Source organism: Schistocerca gregaria, chromosome 3, assembly GCF_023897955.1.
Source record: "Schistocerca gregaria isolate iqSchGreg1 chromosome 3, iqSchGreg1.2, whole genome shotgun sequence".
NCBI lineage: Eukaryota > Metazoa > Arthropoda > Insecta > Orthoptera > Acrididae > Schistocerca > Schistocerca gregaria.
The window spans coordinates 391496977-391514439 of NC_064922.1; the positions used below are offsets into that span (position 1 = coordinate 391496977).

At 37.9% G+C, this 17463-nt stretch overlaps 1 protein-coding gene across 1 annotated transcript in view; it reads left to right on the forward strand.

Annotated features, from left to right (window-relative positions):
- LOC126354104 (uncharacterized) overlaps positions 1–17463 on the forward strand; it is a 73968-nt gene that overhangs the window by 45669 nt on the left and 10836 nt on the right. Inside the window, exon 3 of the mRNA XM_050003496.1 lies at positions 6097–6149. Within this exon, the coding sequence (XP_049859453.1) occupies positions 6136–6149 (14 nt within the window). The 5' untranslated portion in view covers positions 6097–6135. The remainder of the gene's footprint in view (positions 1–6096; positions 6150–17463) is intronic.

Below are 17463 nucleotides of genomic sequence, written 5' to 3' on the forward strand. Positions count from 1 at the left end.
GAGCACTTCAGGTTGTTATTAGGGAAGGCGAATGATCAACTATGTTTAACTGGGAGAATTTTAGGAAAGTGTAGCTCATCTGTAAAGGAGACAGCGTATAGAATGCTAGTGCTGCCCATTTTTTAGTTCTGCTAGAATGTGAGATACCAACCAGGCAGAGTTAAAGGAAGACATCGAAGCAGTTCAGAGATGTGCTGCAAGATTTGTTACCAGCTGGTTCAATCATCATGCATATGCAGAAGCGTCATGAACTCAGAGAGGAATCCTTGGAGGGATAAAAAATGCTCTTTTCATGGAGTACTGTTATGGAAATTTAGAGCACCAGGGTGTTAGGGTGACTGCAGATTGATTTTATTGCTGCCAACATACATTTCACATAAGGACCATGAAGATCAGATGTGAGAAATTAGGGCTTGTATGAAGACTTAGTCTGTATTTGTCATGTTTATTGGCGTAAACAAATTAAACGTACATCTTGCACCATCCTTCTCTTGGAAGTAACTACTCATCAGTTGTAATAGTTTCACCAGGGTAGTAACAGTGGAGGTAGTTCGGCATTAGCATGTTCCATATTTCAGAAATAAGTGTGAATTGGCAGCAGGGATGTGTTGAGCTCGTTGTGATTTCACGTTAAAGGGGAGAAATGTGATGAGTTTGCAAGTTCTGTCTCTTCATTTTATCCCAGATAAAATTAAGCCCCAAGAACATGAGCATTTTGTTCTGCCCCCCCCCCCCCCCCCCCCCCCCCCGCCTTCTTTTTAAAATGATAGCAGCATCTGTTATTCATAAGGAAGTTGGAAGGCACTGATGAATCCACTGAGCAATCCACTATGTGGCAGGCATATGCCATTTACCCTTGTCTCCATCAGGATGTTTGAAGCAACCCATAGCCATGTCCATATTTGTAGCACTCACAGATGATAGTTAAGTCTTAAAAATCACAATATACAGTGAAATGTAATTAGCACATATGTTAACATCGCCTTGAGATGTTCCATATATTGGTGATCCATCTTCGACCATGTATATGGTAGAAATGGATGGCAGTTGTAAGTGTATTAAAGTTGTAAGTGTTTTTAAAGTGGATCATCAGTGAATGGAACATGTCAAACAGAAAAGTCAGTCAAAACCATTTGTCAAAAATAAGGAAGTATTCATGCGATCTAGGCTATAGAAACTATTTTAGCAATTAATTGAATAGCCTTTTTTTTCTTTTTTAAGTCTTTTGACTTGTTCAATGTGGCCTACCAATAATTTTCCATAGTCTGTGTTTTGCTATCATACAGTGCTGTGCTCCAAACTAATTTTCCCAATTTCATCCCCAGATTAAGGTCATGTGTGATACTAGTAGACTTCTCTTGTTCAGGAATGTCCTTTTTGCCAGTGTAAGTCTGCTGCTTTTTATATCCTTCTTTCTCTGTCCACCATAGGTTATTTTACTCTATAGGTTGCTGAATTCCTTATCTTTGCATGCTTTGTAATCCTCAGTTCTGATGTTAAGTTTCTCACTGTTCTTATTTCTGCTACTTATCATTACGTTCATCTTTCTTTGATATAATCTCACTCCATATGCTGCCCTCATTATATTGTTCATTTCATTCAGCAGATCCTGTAATTCTCCTCTTTCACTGGGTATAGTAATTTCATCAGCAGGGTTAGGATTTTTATGTGCAAATTTCAGGTGAAAAAGGAAGGTAAAAGGTGAAACAATAAGCTAAAGAAAGCAATTAAAGGTGCTGGTTTATTGAACTAATTCAACGGTTTCTCTTTCCTCTATTCTAGTTTATCCAATTACAAACAAGTACAGAGTGAGCACAAAGGCTTGCCCTAATTATAACAATTTATTACGGAATAACTATTTGACATAATAATTTACATTTGATGCCGTTACATAGGTTAGTGCTGCTAGTTTTTGTAAGAGCTCTTATGTTAGTAATCCTCAACGTGTACTCCCTTATGGGCTCGGAGAATGTCGAGGTGGTATTCCAGTTCCCACCAGGTGTTTTGTAACATGTTCTGTCACAGTAACCACAGCAGCTTGTATCTTAGCCTTTAGTTCGACTACATCAGCAACTGATGTGACAGAGACTCTGTCCTTGACATAACCCCAGAAAAAAAAGTCTGGCATAATGTCTGGAGAGAGGAGTAATGTTCGGATTGGTGGATTCTTGGAACAGTCCAACACCCTGGCCACCCCGCTCTCCAGACATTATGCCCCATGACTTATTTTTCTGGGGCTATATCAAGGACAGAGTGTTTGTCACACCAGTTGCTGCCATCGATGAACTGAATATTAGGATATGAGCTGCTGTGGGTACTGTGACAGAACACACATTATGAAACACCTGGCAGGAACTTGAATACCACCTCGACATTCTCTGAGCTACCAAGGGAGCACATGTTTAGGTTTACTAATGTAAGTGGTCTTAAAAACAAAACTAGTAACGCTAACCTATGTAACGGCATCAAATGTAACTTATTATGTCAAACAGTTATTCTGCTATAAATTTTTATAATCGGGGCAAGACTTTGTGCTCATTCTGTACATCAAATTATCACTCATCAAAAACAAGGAAAAAACACAAAGCTCTTGTACTTAAAGACATTAAGCACTTCTTTATTTGTAAAAGTAAGTCTCTTTCTACTAGAAGGTAGAATGTGTTTATAGATGCTAAAGCTTCTTTCAACATCCACGTTTACTTGGAATGGCAACTCTACGGATATGGTGAATTCCTCCGTATGTGGATTCTTCTGAGGACTAAGACTCAGATTTGTCTTTGGGAAAGCCATCTAACTGATCCCTCGTGGAAGTAAAAATACCCCATTGTTTTCCTTTTCCAGGTTTTTTTTTTTTTTTTCTAGTCATTTAATAGCTGCAGTGAGGTACTTGTAACTACGGATACAATAAAATTCTCTGTGCAAGTTAAGTATTTTCTCGGGTAAGAGAATTGCTATGCCTTGGAAATTTCACCTGCATCTGCTGCATTCAAAGAAAGCACAAACACTAATTTTATCAAAATTCTCACACAACATAGCAGCATACTCAATCGAAGATCTCCAGTGAGTAATGATTGGGAAATTTGGAAGGGGCAGGCTGGTGGTTTCCCTGCAGGCACAACATGACTCAGAGCTTTCAGTAAAGTCTTCTTCAGGGCAGAGGTAAATTGCTTTGCAATGTGGTATTTGTTCGTTATGGATTCACGAACCCTGTGAAGGGAGTGAACCAAGCATTTTGCATGATTCAAATTGGGAAATAAAGGTTTCAGTCCGTTAACAGCTGAAACCATGTATGGAGTCTGGTCCGAAACCGCAAGTAGTAGTTTTCCACACTTGATACCAGTAGGCCAGAGTTTCTGGCAGAAGTCCATAATTGATTGCATTATTGCATTACTATACTAGCATTGGCTTTCTGCAGTGCATACAGTTTTAACTACATGCTCTTAACTTTGTTCCATGCTAAGGGAAAAACTAAAATGTTCCATTGCGTCTATGGTTTCATCTACAGTGATTCCCATGTCTGACACTTTCTCCTTGATTCTTTTTATGGTTTCCTGGTAAACAGGCTCCACGTAAATTTTTTTGTTAAAGTACTCTCATCAGGCATTTACATCTTTGTATATTTTTCAAGAAAACCCTTGAAGGCTGGGTGATTCACCTTGTTGAGTGGAATTACTACTTTGTAATAGTTGCACACAAATCAATGTTTAATTCCTTCAAATTTTGCCTTTTTGCAAACTTTGTTGACACCCATTTCATAACAGTGTGTGTCGTGATTTGTTTGAGCTGAAGACTCTTAGTAATTTGATGCTTAGAGCTGGAAATATGTTGTTTGATGTAGTCTCACTGGTGTTTTTCATCTGACAAAATTCCTGTATTGCAAATAGTACTATGCATAACAGTTTCATCAGTGTCAATGAAATTTTGTTTGAATTCCTGATCCAGAACAATAAATCTGACACTGGACACCTTTGGCATGGTAAAGTCTCGTAGTACATTCGTTTTGTAATGTAACAAAGAGCTAAAACCAGTTCACTTGCTAACTCAATGCAACTGTCACACAACACTCTTGCACCCAGCACTTAGTACTTCCTTGTCATTCTTCTCTGTGCATTGTTTCTTCCTGGCTAGTCCCTTTAACTTCTGCCTACTCTTCATTATTATAAATTGTGATCTTTGTCTATACCTGTTCTTGGTATGCCTCACAATACAATATCTGATTTTTATATAAAAAATCATCTTCTGTGTGAGTCTTTGGCATGTATACCTGAACTATTGTTGTCGGTGTTGTCTTGATGTCGCTTCTAATGAGAAAACCCTATCACTGAACTGTTCACAGTAACTCACTCCCTGCTTTACCTCCATTGTACCATTATCTGCTGTTGCTGCTGCTGCAGCTGCAGCTGCAGCTGATAATTACACTAGACTCATCTGACCAGAAATGCTTGCCTTCTTTCCATTTCACTATTGACCCCCACTGAATTTAGATTGAGCCACAGCATCTTCCTTTTCATTTTTTCTACCTTCACTATCATGTTCAAACTTCTGACATCCCACATACCGACACATTGAACATTACCCTTTGGAAGGTTATTTAATCTTTTTCTCGTGGTCTCCATGGCAGTGCTCTCCTGGAGATCTGAATGAGGAACTAATCCAGAATATTTGGCAGTGGAGACATTTTGACACTTTATCAGTTACAAGCCACCTGTCACGTGGATACACATTGTGTTTTTACTGGAGTGGTTCCCATTGACTTCTACTACCGCATGTTGTTGCTCATTGCTGATTCTTCTGTCTTTTTGCGGCAGTTTCCCTCCTGTAGAGCAAGAGAGTGCCCTGGACCTTCGTCCACTAATCTGTCCTTTTTGACAAGGCCGTTGGCAGAATGAGGGCGACTTCTTATGCTGGAAACCTTCGGCCACCATTGTTGATAATTTTTATTCAGAATTTAAGCAGTGGCCAGGGACCCAGGTTGTTTTGATTACTAGTCAAAGATGCTATACCTAGGTGACAGGTGCATGTTGTAGCCAATAAAACACTATCTAACTGATGAAACAATTAATAATGGCAACACACAAATACAACTGCAAAATTGAATAACAATTTTCAATGAAAAAACCTTTCTGATAATGCATATATCATCATTCAAGTCAGCAATTGTTGACAATAGCAAAATGCAACTCAAATACCTTTTTAATTATGACAACAGCAAGATTGTGAAAGGGAGTTCTACCAAAGAGTAATTGACCCCTCCTGCACTTCGAGGTATACTTCATGAAATTTCCACAAAAATGTGAAAATTCAGCAAATTGCAGCACACACTTGTCAAAAGTAGAAAAGATGAGGAACAGTCACAAGATGTTAAACTACTAAATTTGTTATTTCGGAAATAAAGTTGAAAGTTGGCTTTTGACCCCTCTCATTGTTCTTCCATTAAGGTGTTTTTATTGATTTGCTTTCTGTAGGTTGATTATAATTGAATCCAGAGAAATACGAGTCATTAGTTTTTTGTTTCATTTGGTTTTAGGTTGTATAGTGGGTGCTATCTAAGCACTGAAGGGTTTATTGAGCCTTGAAGATAGAGATAATATTGCTGCTATAAAATGATATTGAAATAATTTGTTAAATTACAGGTAGACAGAATAGCTGGCATTTTCAGGAAGTGAAATTATGATTACTTTCATAGAAATGGAAAAAATTTCTAGCTATCGGGATTCTCAGTTCCTTCCTCAGGGAGGATGTAGTGATACAAAGAGGAATTTTGGAAAAGAGGAGCAGTTTCACTCAGACTCCAGGATTTGAGCATCTAATTTTTTGTGATGTACATACGAAACTCCTATTCATCCTTTCCAGTGCTACCCAGTATATCCCACTGTCCTCCCTGAGGAAGGAGCTAATAGTTCCCAAAGCTAGAAAGTGTTTCTACTTTTATATGTGTATGTTTTCAGTGCTTGTAAGTCTATCTCTTGAATGTAAATACTAATCAGCCACTAGGTGTATCTGTAACATTACAGTTTTCTTTAGTGAGATTTGTTGTTGAAGTTACCTAACGTATATACTTGTGGTAGCAGGTGACAACGCATTTCTAAATTTCAGGTGCAGTTGCTGAATGAACCAATGTAAAAGTGTCTAATCATGAGTCATAAAGTGTAAGTAAGGTTGCAAGAAGTTGAATTATTGTAGATTTGTTGTGAATTGCAGATGTAGCAAAGCTGGTAGAACTGTATTGTGCACAGTTACAATTCATGAAGCTTTACTTCACCTTATTATCTGATAGCATATACTTCTTTTGAGAATATAAATATTGACAGGAAAGTGCAGCAGGAATACATCATGGCTGTTAGCAAGAGTATCTGTGATTAGATGAGCATTGTTTGAAATTAACACCAGTTACTCCCAGATGCTTGATGTTGTAAAGAATGAATAAATGCTGTTAATTGCATAGCATCCTCTTGAATCCGTGTCAAAACTTGTTCTGATTTCATGGAAATAAGACCAGCTAGTTTTTAACGGAGTGGAACAAAGCAGGCATTGAAGTTGGATGATAATAATTATTAATGGTTTCGTCGAACAGTGGTGGTTACCTCATTAGGCATTCTTCTGTCAATTTCTCATGGCATATTCACAAAAGCGTTTCAACTGTAGTAACTGGATTCAACCAGCCATTAGTAATAATCAGATTAAAAACACACAAGTATACTTGTGGTGACAGCGCAGTTGGAACATGATGTCACCACTTGGAGTGTGTGCTTTTAGTCTGATACGGCCACTGGCTGATCAAATGGTTGCTGCATTGTGAATTGCTGATTGTTCTATAAGAAAATAATAAAAGATTACCAATGATGCAATCTGTATACTTTATTGCATCAGATGTCGATAAACTCTAAGTAGAGCAAGAAACGAATTGAAGTTTGTCTTGGGAATGGCTTTCAACTTGGGTAGTTCATGCAGCAGTGTTGACCATAGTGCTGTGGTGGTATAATGTTCAGCATTACTGCCCAGTAAGCAAGAGGACCTGGGTTCTAGTCCCAGCCGTGGGACAAATTTTAATTCATTTCTTCAGCTTCCAGTATTATTGTAGAAACTTTCAGGTGTTACTATTCTCACACATTTGGTTTTTGGTGATTTTCTTAATAGTGGTGACCGTTCTCTTATTCCTGTTTTTTTTATTTAGCTTTCACTTAAGTAAGTAGGTAGCTTACAAAGTAGTGCCTTTAGTTTTCTTTTATTTATTTAAAAAACTTCATTTGATTTGGACTAATGATTAATTATAAATTATGTTTTTAAGAGAGAAATACAAGGAGTTCTGTCGAAAGCATTTTAAAACTAGACTTGCAATGCCTGACTTGCTATGCCTCTTTATATTTTCCTTTGTGAGTTAAACCTTTTCTGAATAAATCTGATTTCCTTTGGGTTGGTTTACACTCCAGTAAAAGTGTGTTGGTGTCATTGTTCAAGGTCTCTGGTTATATTATCATCCCTAAATGCAGTGAGAACTTTCACATAACAACACTCTAGCATCACTTCTCTGTTTGAGGAGCTGATTAGTTATTTATGTTGGGCCATTCCATGTTAACTCATCTAGGCCTCCTTGTTTGACCATCACTGATTTTGTTGAAATTTTATGTGAACATTCATACATCTCCCCAATGAACAATGGTAAAATTCAATGGCCATCAAAGCAACACTGGCATCGATACAGTCACTTGCTGAACACCAGGCATGACTTTGTGCAGAGTGAGTGTGAATCCCTGGAAACTTTGAGCTGTTATATCTCGGGCAATATTTTGTTGAAAGAACTGACATTTGACTGCCGTACACAACTTTGTGTGCCCTCTTAAGAATAGCAATGAATTTTATGAACCACATAGAGCCAGAAAATTTTACGCAAGTCTCTTGAAAAAACCAGCACCGGAAACAATTGCAAAGTTTGGCTCCTTGTATATCAGGGACTAAAGGTATGAAAAATGTGTAACTCGACATGTAGTAATCTAAGAATACAGGTCTCAAATGTAAAGTTTCATCTACGTACCACTTCGTAATACTGAATGAAGAAAGTGTAAATTTGAAGATTGTCCAAAAATTACAAAAATTCGGCATTTTTGACCTGATTTTGCAAACTACTATGTTCTGTAATACTTCCCAAGCTGCACTCATTACAAAAATGAAGTTTTTAACCGCAACAAAAGTTTATTTGGTTATCCAACATACGCAGACAATCCTAGATGATTTGAATCAAATTTGGACACGAATAGTAAATTTTTGATTCATCTGTCTCATAAAATCAGGCTGATAATGAAACTTAATATGCAATAGGTCTGTAGTGCAAGGATGTGGAGTACAAAATTTCATTCACCTACAGTTTTCCAGTAATCTACAGGTTCATTGTAAAGCATACTCAGCTCTTCTTTTGTAACTACCATTGTGTTTTAAAGCTTCAAAACCAGTCTCTCACAAAAACATGAAACCACTGTTTTAAGACCCTTCCTCCCAAATCCCCATAACAGTGAGTTTAATTTCCAAAATAGGCTGACAAAGCTACCTAAATCGAGCAAAATAGCTGGAAAAACCATGTTGCAAATAAAGTTTTAACTTTGTCTTCTCACATTTCATTGATTAAAGGCATGATAAGTATGAAACATTGGACACAACTTAACAACATGAAATTTTCCTATACAAAATATCATTCACATGCCGCTTTCCAAATGTCAACAGAACTGGTTCAAACTTGGTTCTGATAAAAATTACAAAAGTTGATCACATTCATTTTGCTTTTAGAAAATCTGTGTTTGGTAGCTCATTTCAAACTACAAGTCACTTCAAACTAATTGCTGATAGAAGGAGCATGCTTTCAAGCATTCAGAAAGTCACATTTGATTTTCTAATATGCACTAACAGGACCTGAAAATGATGACGAAATTTGAAGGATTGTAGTGTGGTATCAGGCCACATTGCACCAACATATTGTCTATGTCTCATAGCATGTGCTTTTTATTTTTAAATTGAGTAGTAGTATCTTACTGCATAGCATTGGCCCATGGTGGCATTGTCAGTGCCAGTTCAGAAACTTGCACTTACAACCCTGTCTCCATAGGGCTCACTTCCAATAGCTGTGCAGTACCAGCAGGAGGTGCATTTCTTTATCCAGGATTCCAAACCCATAATTTGATTTCTTAAATTAAGTCCAGAAGCCTTGTGGTGGTACCTGTCTGCTTACAAAGCCATTGGCTGAGTACCTTATCTCCGATTCTCAAATCTGTACAAGTATTCCACATATGTGTCAACAGAAAAGTAATATCAATTTGGATTTTAGACTTTTCAACGTTGCAGTTCAGTTTTTCGAAAATTTTGAACCACTTAGTAACTGCAGGTCATTTCTTGGAAACTGATACTATTGGGCAGATGTTGATATTGAAGGGACAGAGAATGTTTATAGAGTTGTTCTGGTATCCAACAAGCATCCTGTCGTTTGGGCCAATAACATGAATAAGTTGGGCCATGAGGATGTATAAATTTTATCAGTGCATCGTTTTGTTCAGTTGATATTTCAGTAATGTTGCTGATCCTCCATGCCTATACATACAACATAATGACAAGGTGACAACTTCAGTTTCAGACTTGGGTCATGAGAAATTTGGCTGATACAAACTGAGCTCAAATCAAGTGGTACAAGCTAATGTTCTCTCTTATTGGCAACCATGCGCTTTCTCACCATCTCCTCCTCCTCCTCCTCCTCCTCTTCTTCTTCTTTTTTTTCCCCCCTAACTTTTTGCTTTCTTCGGTTTCTCGTTTTGGAACATAAGTATATATGTTTGATGCCATCTATATCATGGTCGCAAAAGTTGAATAGACCTTTTGCCTTTTGGCATCAGTATTTGATTTGATGATGGCCATCGTAGGCTCAAGCGAGTAGCCAATTGTTCGGTCGTGTTGTCAGTCCCATCACACAGAGAGTTTCTGTCTCCGGTGCCAAAACAGTTCCATTCTAGATCAGTGTTTTTGTGGCTACTCCGATTGACAAAGTTTGTATAATTTTTATATTATGGAGCTGGGCCATCACTGAAGTAATATATTTCGGCAATCTTTGTTCAAATCGACAAAAGTTGACCAATTTTTTAGTAAACACATGTTGTGTTGTTGTGGTCTTCAGTCCTGAGACTGGTTTGATGCAGCTCTCCATGCTACTCTATCCTGCACAAGCTTCTTCATTTCCAAGTACCTACTGCAACCTACATCCTTCTGAATCTGCACGGTGTATTCATCTCTTGGTCTCCCTCTACGATTTTTACCCTCCACGCTGCCCTCCAATACTAAATTGATGCCTCAGAACATGTCCTACCAACCGATCCCTTCTTCTAATCAAGTTGTGCCACAAACTTCTCTTCTCCCCAATCCTATTCAATACCTCTTCATTAGTTATGTGATCTACCCATCTAATCTTCAACGTTCTTCCGTAGCACCACATTTCGAAAGCTTCTATTCTCTTCTTGTCCAAACTAGTTATCATCCATGTTCCACTTCCATACATGGCTACACTCCATACAAACACGTTCAGAAATGACTTCCTGACACTTAAATCTATGCTCGATGTTAACAAATTTCTCTTCTTCAGAAACGTTTTCCTTGCCGTTCCCAGTCTACATTTTATATCCTCTCTACTTCTACCATCATCAGTTATTTTGCTCCCCAAATAGCAAAACTCCTTTACTACTTTAAGTGTCTCATTTCCTAATCTAATTCCCTGAGCATCACCCAACTTAATTCGACCACATTCCATTATCTGTGTTTTGCATTTGTTGATGTTAATCTTATATCCTCCCTTCAAGACACTATCCATTCCGTTCAACTGCTCTTCCAAGTCCTTTGCTGTCTCTAACAGAATGACAATGTCATCGGCGAACCTCAAAGTTTTTATTTCTTCTCCATGGATTTTAATACCGACTCCAAATTTTTCTTTTGTTTCCTTTGCTGCTTGCTCAATATACAGATTGAATAACATCGGGGAGAGGCTACAACCCTGTCTCACATGTACAAATACTGTATCATATTGCAAGTTGTTTGAAATAATGCAACAACTAACAGTGTCCAACATGCCCTCTTTGAAAGAACAAGCTACTGAAGCATGCAATGTAACTTGTGAATTTTCCCAGTGAAATCCCTGAGCAGTGTCTTTAACAACAAACAAATATTTTTTAGCAAAGCAAATCAGAACAGTCATCTCAGTTTCTCTTAAGTCACCCTTCAACAACTTCAAATACTGACTCTGGTGTTTTGGCATACAATTGTGACTAGTCAGCTTTCAAATTGTGGTGAATTTTTTTAGTAAAGATGTCAACTGTTAATAAACTTGTTTCCAATGTCTCACGATCAGTGTGAACCCACTTTTTGAATTCTGTTGATTATTCTGGATCCCATTCATTAAATACTTGTCCCAAATGTGCAATTATTGCTTCTTCAGCAGGACAATTTTGCTATCTTTGTAACACACAGCCCTTTGAATACAAATTACGTATGGTCTTTCCTTTCAGTTGTTTGTAATACTCTTTGATATTAGTAGCTTAGAGCATGAGCTTTACCATTCTGGTGTATAGTGCAAATGCAAAAATAATATGTACCAGAACCACCAATGATGACTTTGGTCTGAGGTCACAAAATTTTGAAAAGCCAGTTTCAGGTCCAAATGTATTATGGTACATTGCTTACAGCTCCTTCAGATTACACAACAGCAGTCACTTTTGTGTGTGTTTGGAACCACTTAGCCGAACTGACACACCTTCCTCCTTACGTGGACACATCCTACTGAATTCATACTCTTCGTAAAAGTTTTCAATTCGATCAGTAACCATTTTGCCAGGCTGTTGCTACGTTTTGCATGCATGTGGTATAACACAAATGCCTTTCTCTCTCTTTAACTATCAGGCTGACTTGACAGAGTGCTGTGAAATGCCGAACTTTGCTACTGTTTTCTATATTGACCCAAATTTTTGTAGCCACAGTCAGTAGTTGAAATTTTCTTGCCCTGTTGGGTATACCAGTTTCCTTTCTTAGTTCCTCAGTGAGATCAACATAATCTTCACATAAGTTACAACATTTTTTGGATTGGCTTGGTTGGCTTCTTCCCGCAGAAAATCTAACGGCAGATGTGATCTCGCCTGCAATTGGACATTGCACATGCTAAGTTTCCTTTTTACATAGCTGTGTTTGTCTCTAGCTGTTAACCTCTGAATTTTCAATGGGGTAGTGCCTGGAGAAGTTAAACTTTGATTTAGTGTTCACAAAGTGTCCATTTGTAATTCATCTGAAGATAGAAAATCTGAATGTTGAACTGTAATTTGAATGTATGTGCTTTGCATCTTGGGTTAATTTTGTTTCCAAGTATAATATTTCTATTTGCACCATTTTTGAAACAATTGCCCATGGCAGGACCTACATTTGACAATGTGGTTTTTCTTCCCAAATGGATTGTAACAGCATTTTTGTGCTATTTCATGCATGTTGAAGCATTTGTCTTTGTGATTTGGTCATTACCTGCAACCTGGACCTCTCATTATAGAGCTATAAGTAAATTCTGCTCCACTGACCATCTATCTACAGGCTCTAGCCCAATTTTCTTTGAATAAAATTTGTATTGTGGCATTTTGATGGTATTTTTTCAAATCCAAAGATTATCACTCATCAAAACATTGGCATGTTACTGGAAAGTGATTCTACTGAGTTTTACTTAACCTTGGAAGGATCTAAGCAACGAGCACACCAGTGCAGACTGCGCTGAGCGTTAGACTTGAAGAATACACTGTGTGTACTATTCTCTCTGTTAAACAAATAGTGAAACACAGTGCATTTTATGCCGAATCTTGTTAGTCCACAGGGGGAATACAGGCTATCTACAACAAGCAGAGGCTGTTTTTGTGGGCTAGTGGGCAGTCTTGTGTCAGGGGATGGGGGTGCATATCTGCAAACCGGTCAGTTTAGCTGGGGGACGCCAAAGATTTATTCAGCATAAGGCAGCAGGAAGGGTTGGCCACAGGACCTTGGTTCTGCAACTGAGTCTATGTTTGTTGCTGGAAGACTTCAGCCATTTCTGCAAGAGGTGGTTCGCGATGTACAATCATGACATAAAATGTAAACAATGTCACAGTGGATCAACACCATATAGTGAGATATTACTTGTCGATATACAAATAAAAAATATGTCCAACAAAACACAGGCCACAATTCGTTGAAATGTGGCTTCTTGCCATGATACATTCCTTCAAATTAGTTCGCCATTTTCAGGTATTGTTAGCTCATGTTGGAAAATTGAACATGATTTTCTGGATGCTTGAAAACATGTTCTTTCCAACTGTGATTACTGTGAAATCAGTTATGGAAATTAGAATTTCTGAAACTAGATGGAGCGTGTTCAATTTTAGTGATTTTTACAAAAATAAAGTTTGAACTGATTTTGTAGAAATTTAGAAAGCATTACATGCATGATATTTCATATTTGGAAAACCCTATGTTGCTAAGTTATGTCCAAGTTTTATGTTTATCATGCCTGTAATCTGTGAGATATAGTTATAGCTTCAAAATTGCTTTAGTAGCGATATATTTTCAAAAAACCTTTCATCCCCTTGTTGTTGTTGCGATCTTCAGTCCTGAGACTGGTTTGATGCAGCTCTACATGCTACTCTATCCTGTGCAAACTTCTTCATCTCCCAGTACCTACTGCAACCTACATCCTTCTGAATCTGCTTTGTGTATTCATCTCTTGGTCTCCCTCTACGATTTTTACCCTCCACGCTGCCCTCCAATACTAAATTGGTGATCCCTTGATGCCTCAGAACACGTCCTACCAACCGATCCTTTCTTCTGGTCAACTTGTGCCACAAACTTCTCTTCTCCCCAATCCTGTTCAATGCTTCCTCATTAGTTATGTGATCCACCCATCTAATCTTCAGCATTCTTCTGTAGCACCACATTTCGAAAGCTTCTATTCTCTTCTTGTCCAAACTATTTATTCGTCCATGATTCAATTCCATACATGGCTACGCTCCATACAAATACTTTCAGAAATCACTTCCTGACCCTTAAATCTATACTCGATGCTAACAAATTTCTCTTCTTCAGAAACGCTTTCCTTGCCATTGCCAGTCTACATTTTATATCCTCTCTACTTCGACCATCATCAGTTATTTTGCTCCCCAAATAGCAAATCTTCTTTACTACTTTAAGTGTCTCATTTCCTAATCTAATTCCCTGAGCATCACCCAACTTAATTCAACTACATTCCATTATCCTTGTTTTGCTTTTGTTGATGTTCATCTTATATCCTCCTTTGAAGACACTATCCATTCCGTTCAACTGCTCTTCCAAGTCCTTTGCTGTCTATGACAGAATTACAATGTCATCGGCGAACCTCAAAGTTTTTATTTCTTCTCCGTGGATTTTAATACCTACTCCGAATTTTTCTTTTGTTTCCTTTGCTGCTTGCTCAATATACAGATTGAATAACATCGGGGAGAGGCTACAACCCTGTCTTACTCCCTTCCCGACCACTGCTTCCCTTTCATGTCCCTCGACTCTTATAACTGCCATCTGGTTTCTGTACAAATAGTAAATAGCCTTTCACTCCCTGTATTTTACCCCTGCCACCTTTAGAGTTTGAAAGAGAGTATTCCAGTCAACATTGTCAAAAGCTTTCTCTAAGTCTACAAATGCTAGAAACGTAGGTTTGCCTTTCCCTAATCTTTCTTCTAAGATAAGTCGTAGGGTCAGTATTGCCTCACATGTTCCAGTGTTTCTACGGAATCCAAACTGATCTTCCTCGAGGTCGGCTTCTACTCGTTTTTCCATTCGTGTACAGAATTCGTGTTAGTATTTTGCAGCTGTGGCTTATTAAACTGACTGTTCGGTAATTTTCACATCTGTCAACACCTGCTTTCTTTGGGATTGGAATTATTATATTCTTCTTGAAGTCCGAGGGTATTTCGCCTGTCTCGTACATCTTGCTCACCAGATGGTAGAGTTTTGTCAGGACTGGCTCTCCCAAGGCCGTCAGTAGTTCCAATGGAATGTTGTCTACTCCGGGGGCCTTGTTTCGACTCAGGTCTTTCAGTGCTCTGTCAAACTCTTCATGCAATATCATATCTCCCATTTCATCTTCATCTACATCCTCTTCTATTTCCATAATATTGTCTTCAAGCGCATCGCCCTTGTATAGACCCTCTATATGCTCCTTCCACCTTTCTGCTTTCCCTTCTTTGCTTAGAACTGGATTTCCATCTGAGCTTTTGATATTCATACAAGTGGCTCTCTTTTCACCAAAGGTCTCTTTAATTTTCGTGTAGGCAGTATCTATCTTACCCCTAGTGAGATAAGCCTCTACGTCCTTACATTTGTCCTCTAGCCATCCCTGCTTAGCCATTCTTCGCTTCTTGTTGATCTCATTTTTGAGACGTTTGTATTCCTTTTTGCCTGCTTCATTTACTGCATTTTTATATTTTCTCCTTTTCTCAATTAAATTCAATATTTCTCCTGTTACCCAAGGATTTCTACAAGCCCTCGTCTTTTTACCTACTTGATCCTCTGCTGCCTTCACTACTTCATCCCTCAAAGCTACCCATTCTTCTTCTACTGTATTTCTTTCCCCCATTCCTGTCAATTGAGAGGTGGAATTTCGAAAAATCCCTTCATAAACAATGCCTCCTGGTGCTTTGGGCTTGGCAGTCAATGAACCAGTCAGAACATTTTCTTCTATACATAGAGATTGTTAGCTCGTATTAGAAACTAAACACACTGTTCTGGGAGGATTAAAACATGTTATTTTGAATGAGACTGATTTCGAATCTTTAATGTTCATCTTTCCACAAAAATTGTTGTCTCATTAACAAATTTGTATTCCGCATCCTTGTGCTACCAAGTTGTTGTGTACTATGTTTCTTGTTTTGCATGTATTTGCCCTTAAAGAGAGAAAAATTGGAAATTTTAATTTTCTTCTTTATTCGAATTATCTGATGGTCTTTTTAGTGAGCCCAGTTTGGAACGTTCCATAGAACATAGGTTTTAGCAAAATCAGGTAAAAAATACTGTATGTTTGAGCTTCATTGGAAAATCAACTTTGCACTTAATTTATTCACTATTGGAATGGGTCATGTGAATGAAACTTTGTATTTGAGTACTTTGATTTCTTAGGTTACTACATGCCAAGTTCTAGGTTTATCATACTTTTAGTCCGTGGGATATAAGAAGTCAAACTGTGAAATTCATGGCTAAAATTCATTTCTTCCAACAAAATAATGCTCGAGACATAACAGCTAAAATGTCGCCAGAAATTCACACTCGCTCTACTAAAAGTTGTGTGTGGAATCAAAAAAGTGACTATATCTCAGTCAATATTGCTTTGATGAATGTTAAACTACACCAATCTTCATTGACAAAATGTGCAAGTGTTCTTATAAAATTTCATCGAAATTCATGACGGTTGAGCAGGAAAATGTTCTGAAAGTAGGTGATTTGACATGGAATGACCTAATTACTTTTTAACGAAGCATCTTTTTGTTGAGTTGAGCTACTGCACTAGTTTTTGTGTTGAGTGAGGAATGGAAACTTGCAAATTATATGCAAACACTTGTGTATCACCAATTTTTGGGGCATCCAAAGTGGTAAAATGTGGACACTAAGTAGTGGGAAACATTATAGGCATCCTGCTCTATCACATTCCAATTGTGGCATTATTACAAAGTCAGCCATGCAGAGTGAAACGGTTGGTAGGGAAAGTGCAGTTGTGTGTTTTTAACACATCATTGTCATCCAAAAACTGAAGAAAATTGAAGATAGCAATTAATTTCCTCCCATTTTATTTTTGGGTGCTACATCTGTTGTTAAATGATGTTGCAGTGAAGCAGCATTCATAATGTGCCAAATGTAACTTGCAGCACATTACAATTGTCGATTGTGGGCATGACAGAAGTGCCCGTGCAATCTCGATAAAGAAGATTATATGAACATGAGCCCAAAATGTATCCTTCTTTCATGAGTTAGTGCAAAAGCTTTGTGTGCCCCTGTTGTAGGGCAAGTCAAAAAGAACTTAACAACCTTTGATATTAAAATTTATTGATATCACTTACAGAATTGGTAGATTTGTCATTTTGTAACAAACAACCTGAAGTTTCACATAAAAGTCTCAAGTGTCATTTTCGTTTGATGTGACTACTATTTGTTATTTGGCAAACATCCCATCAGTTACCAGTTTCTTCCTACACTTGTTGCAGCAAATTCAGTGTAGCTTGTGCAGTGGCAGCGTAGATTCAGTTTTTCAGGTCTACTGAATTGTTTGGTAGGGGAGGAACATATACATGGTCTTTAATGAAACCCCATAGAAAGAAATCCAGTGGTGTCAAGTCTGATTGACAGTTTATGGCCAGTCCACTTATCTGTAAAGTTATTATCGAGGAAACCTCAAGTTTTTGTGAGGAAATGAGG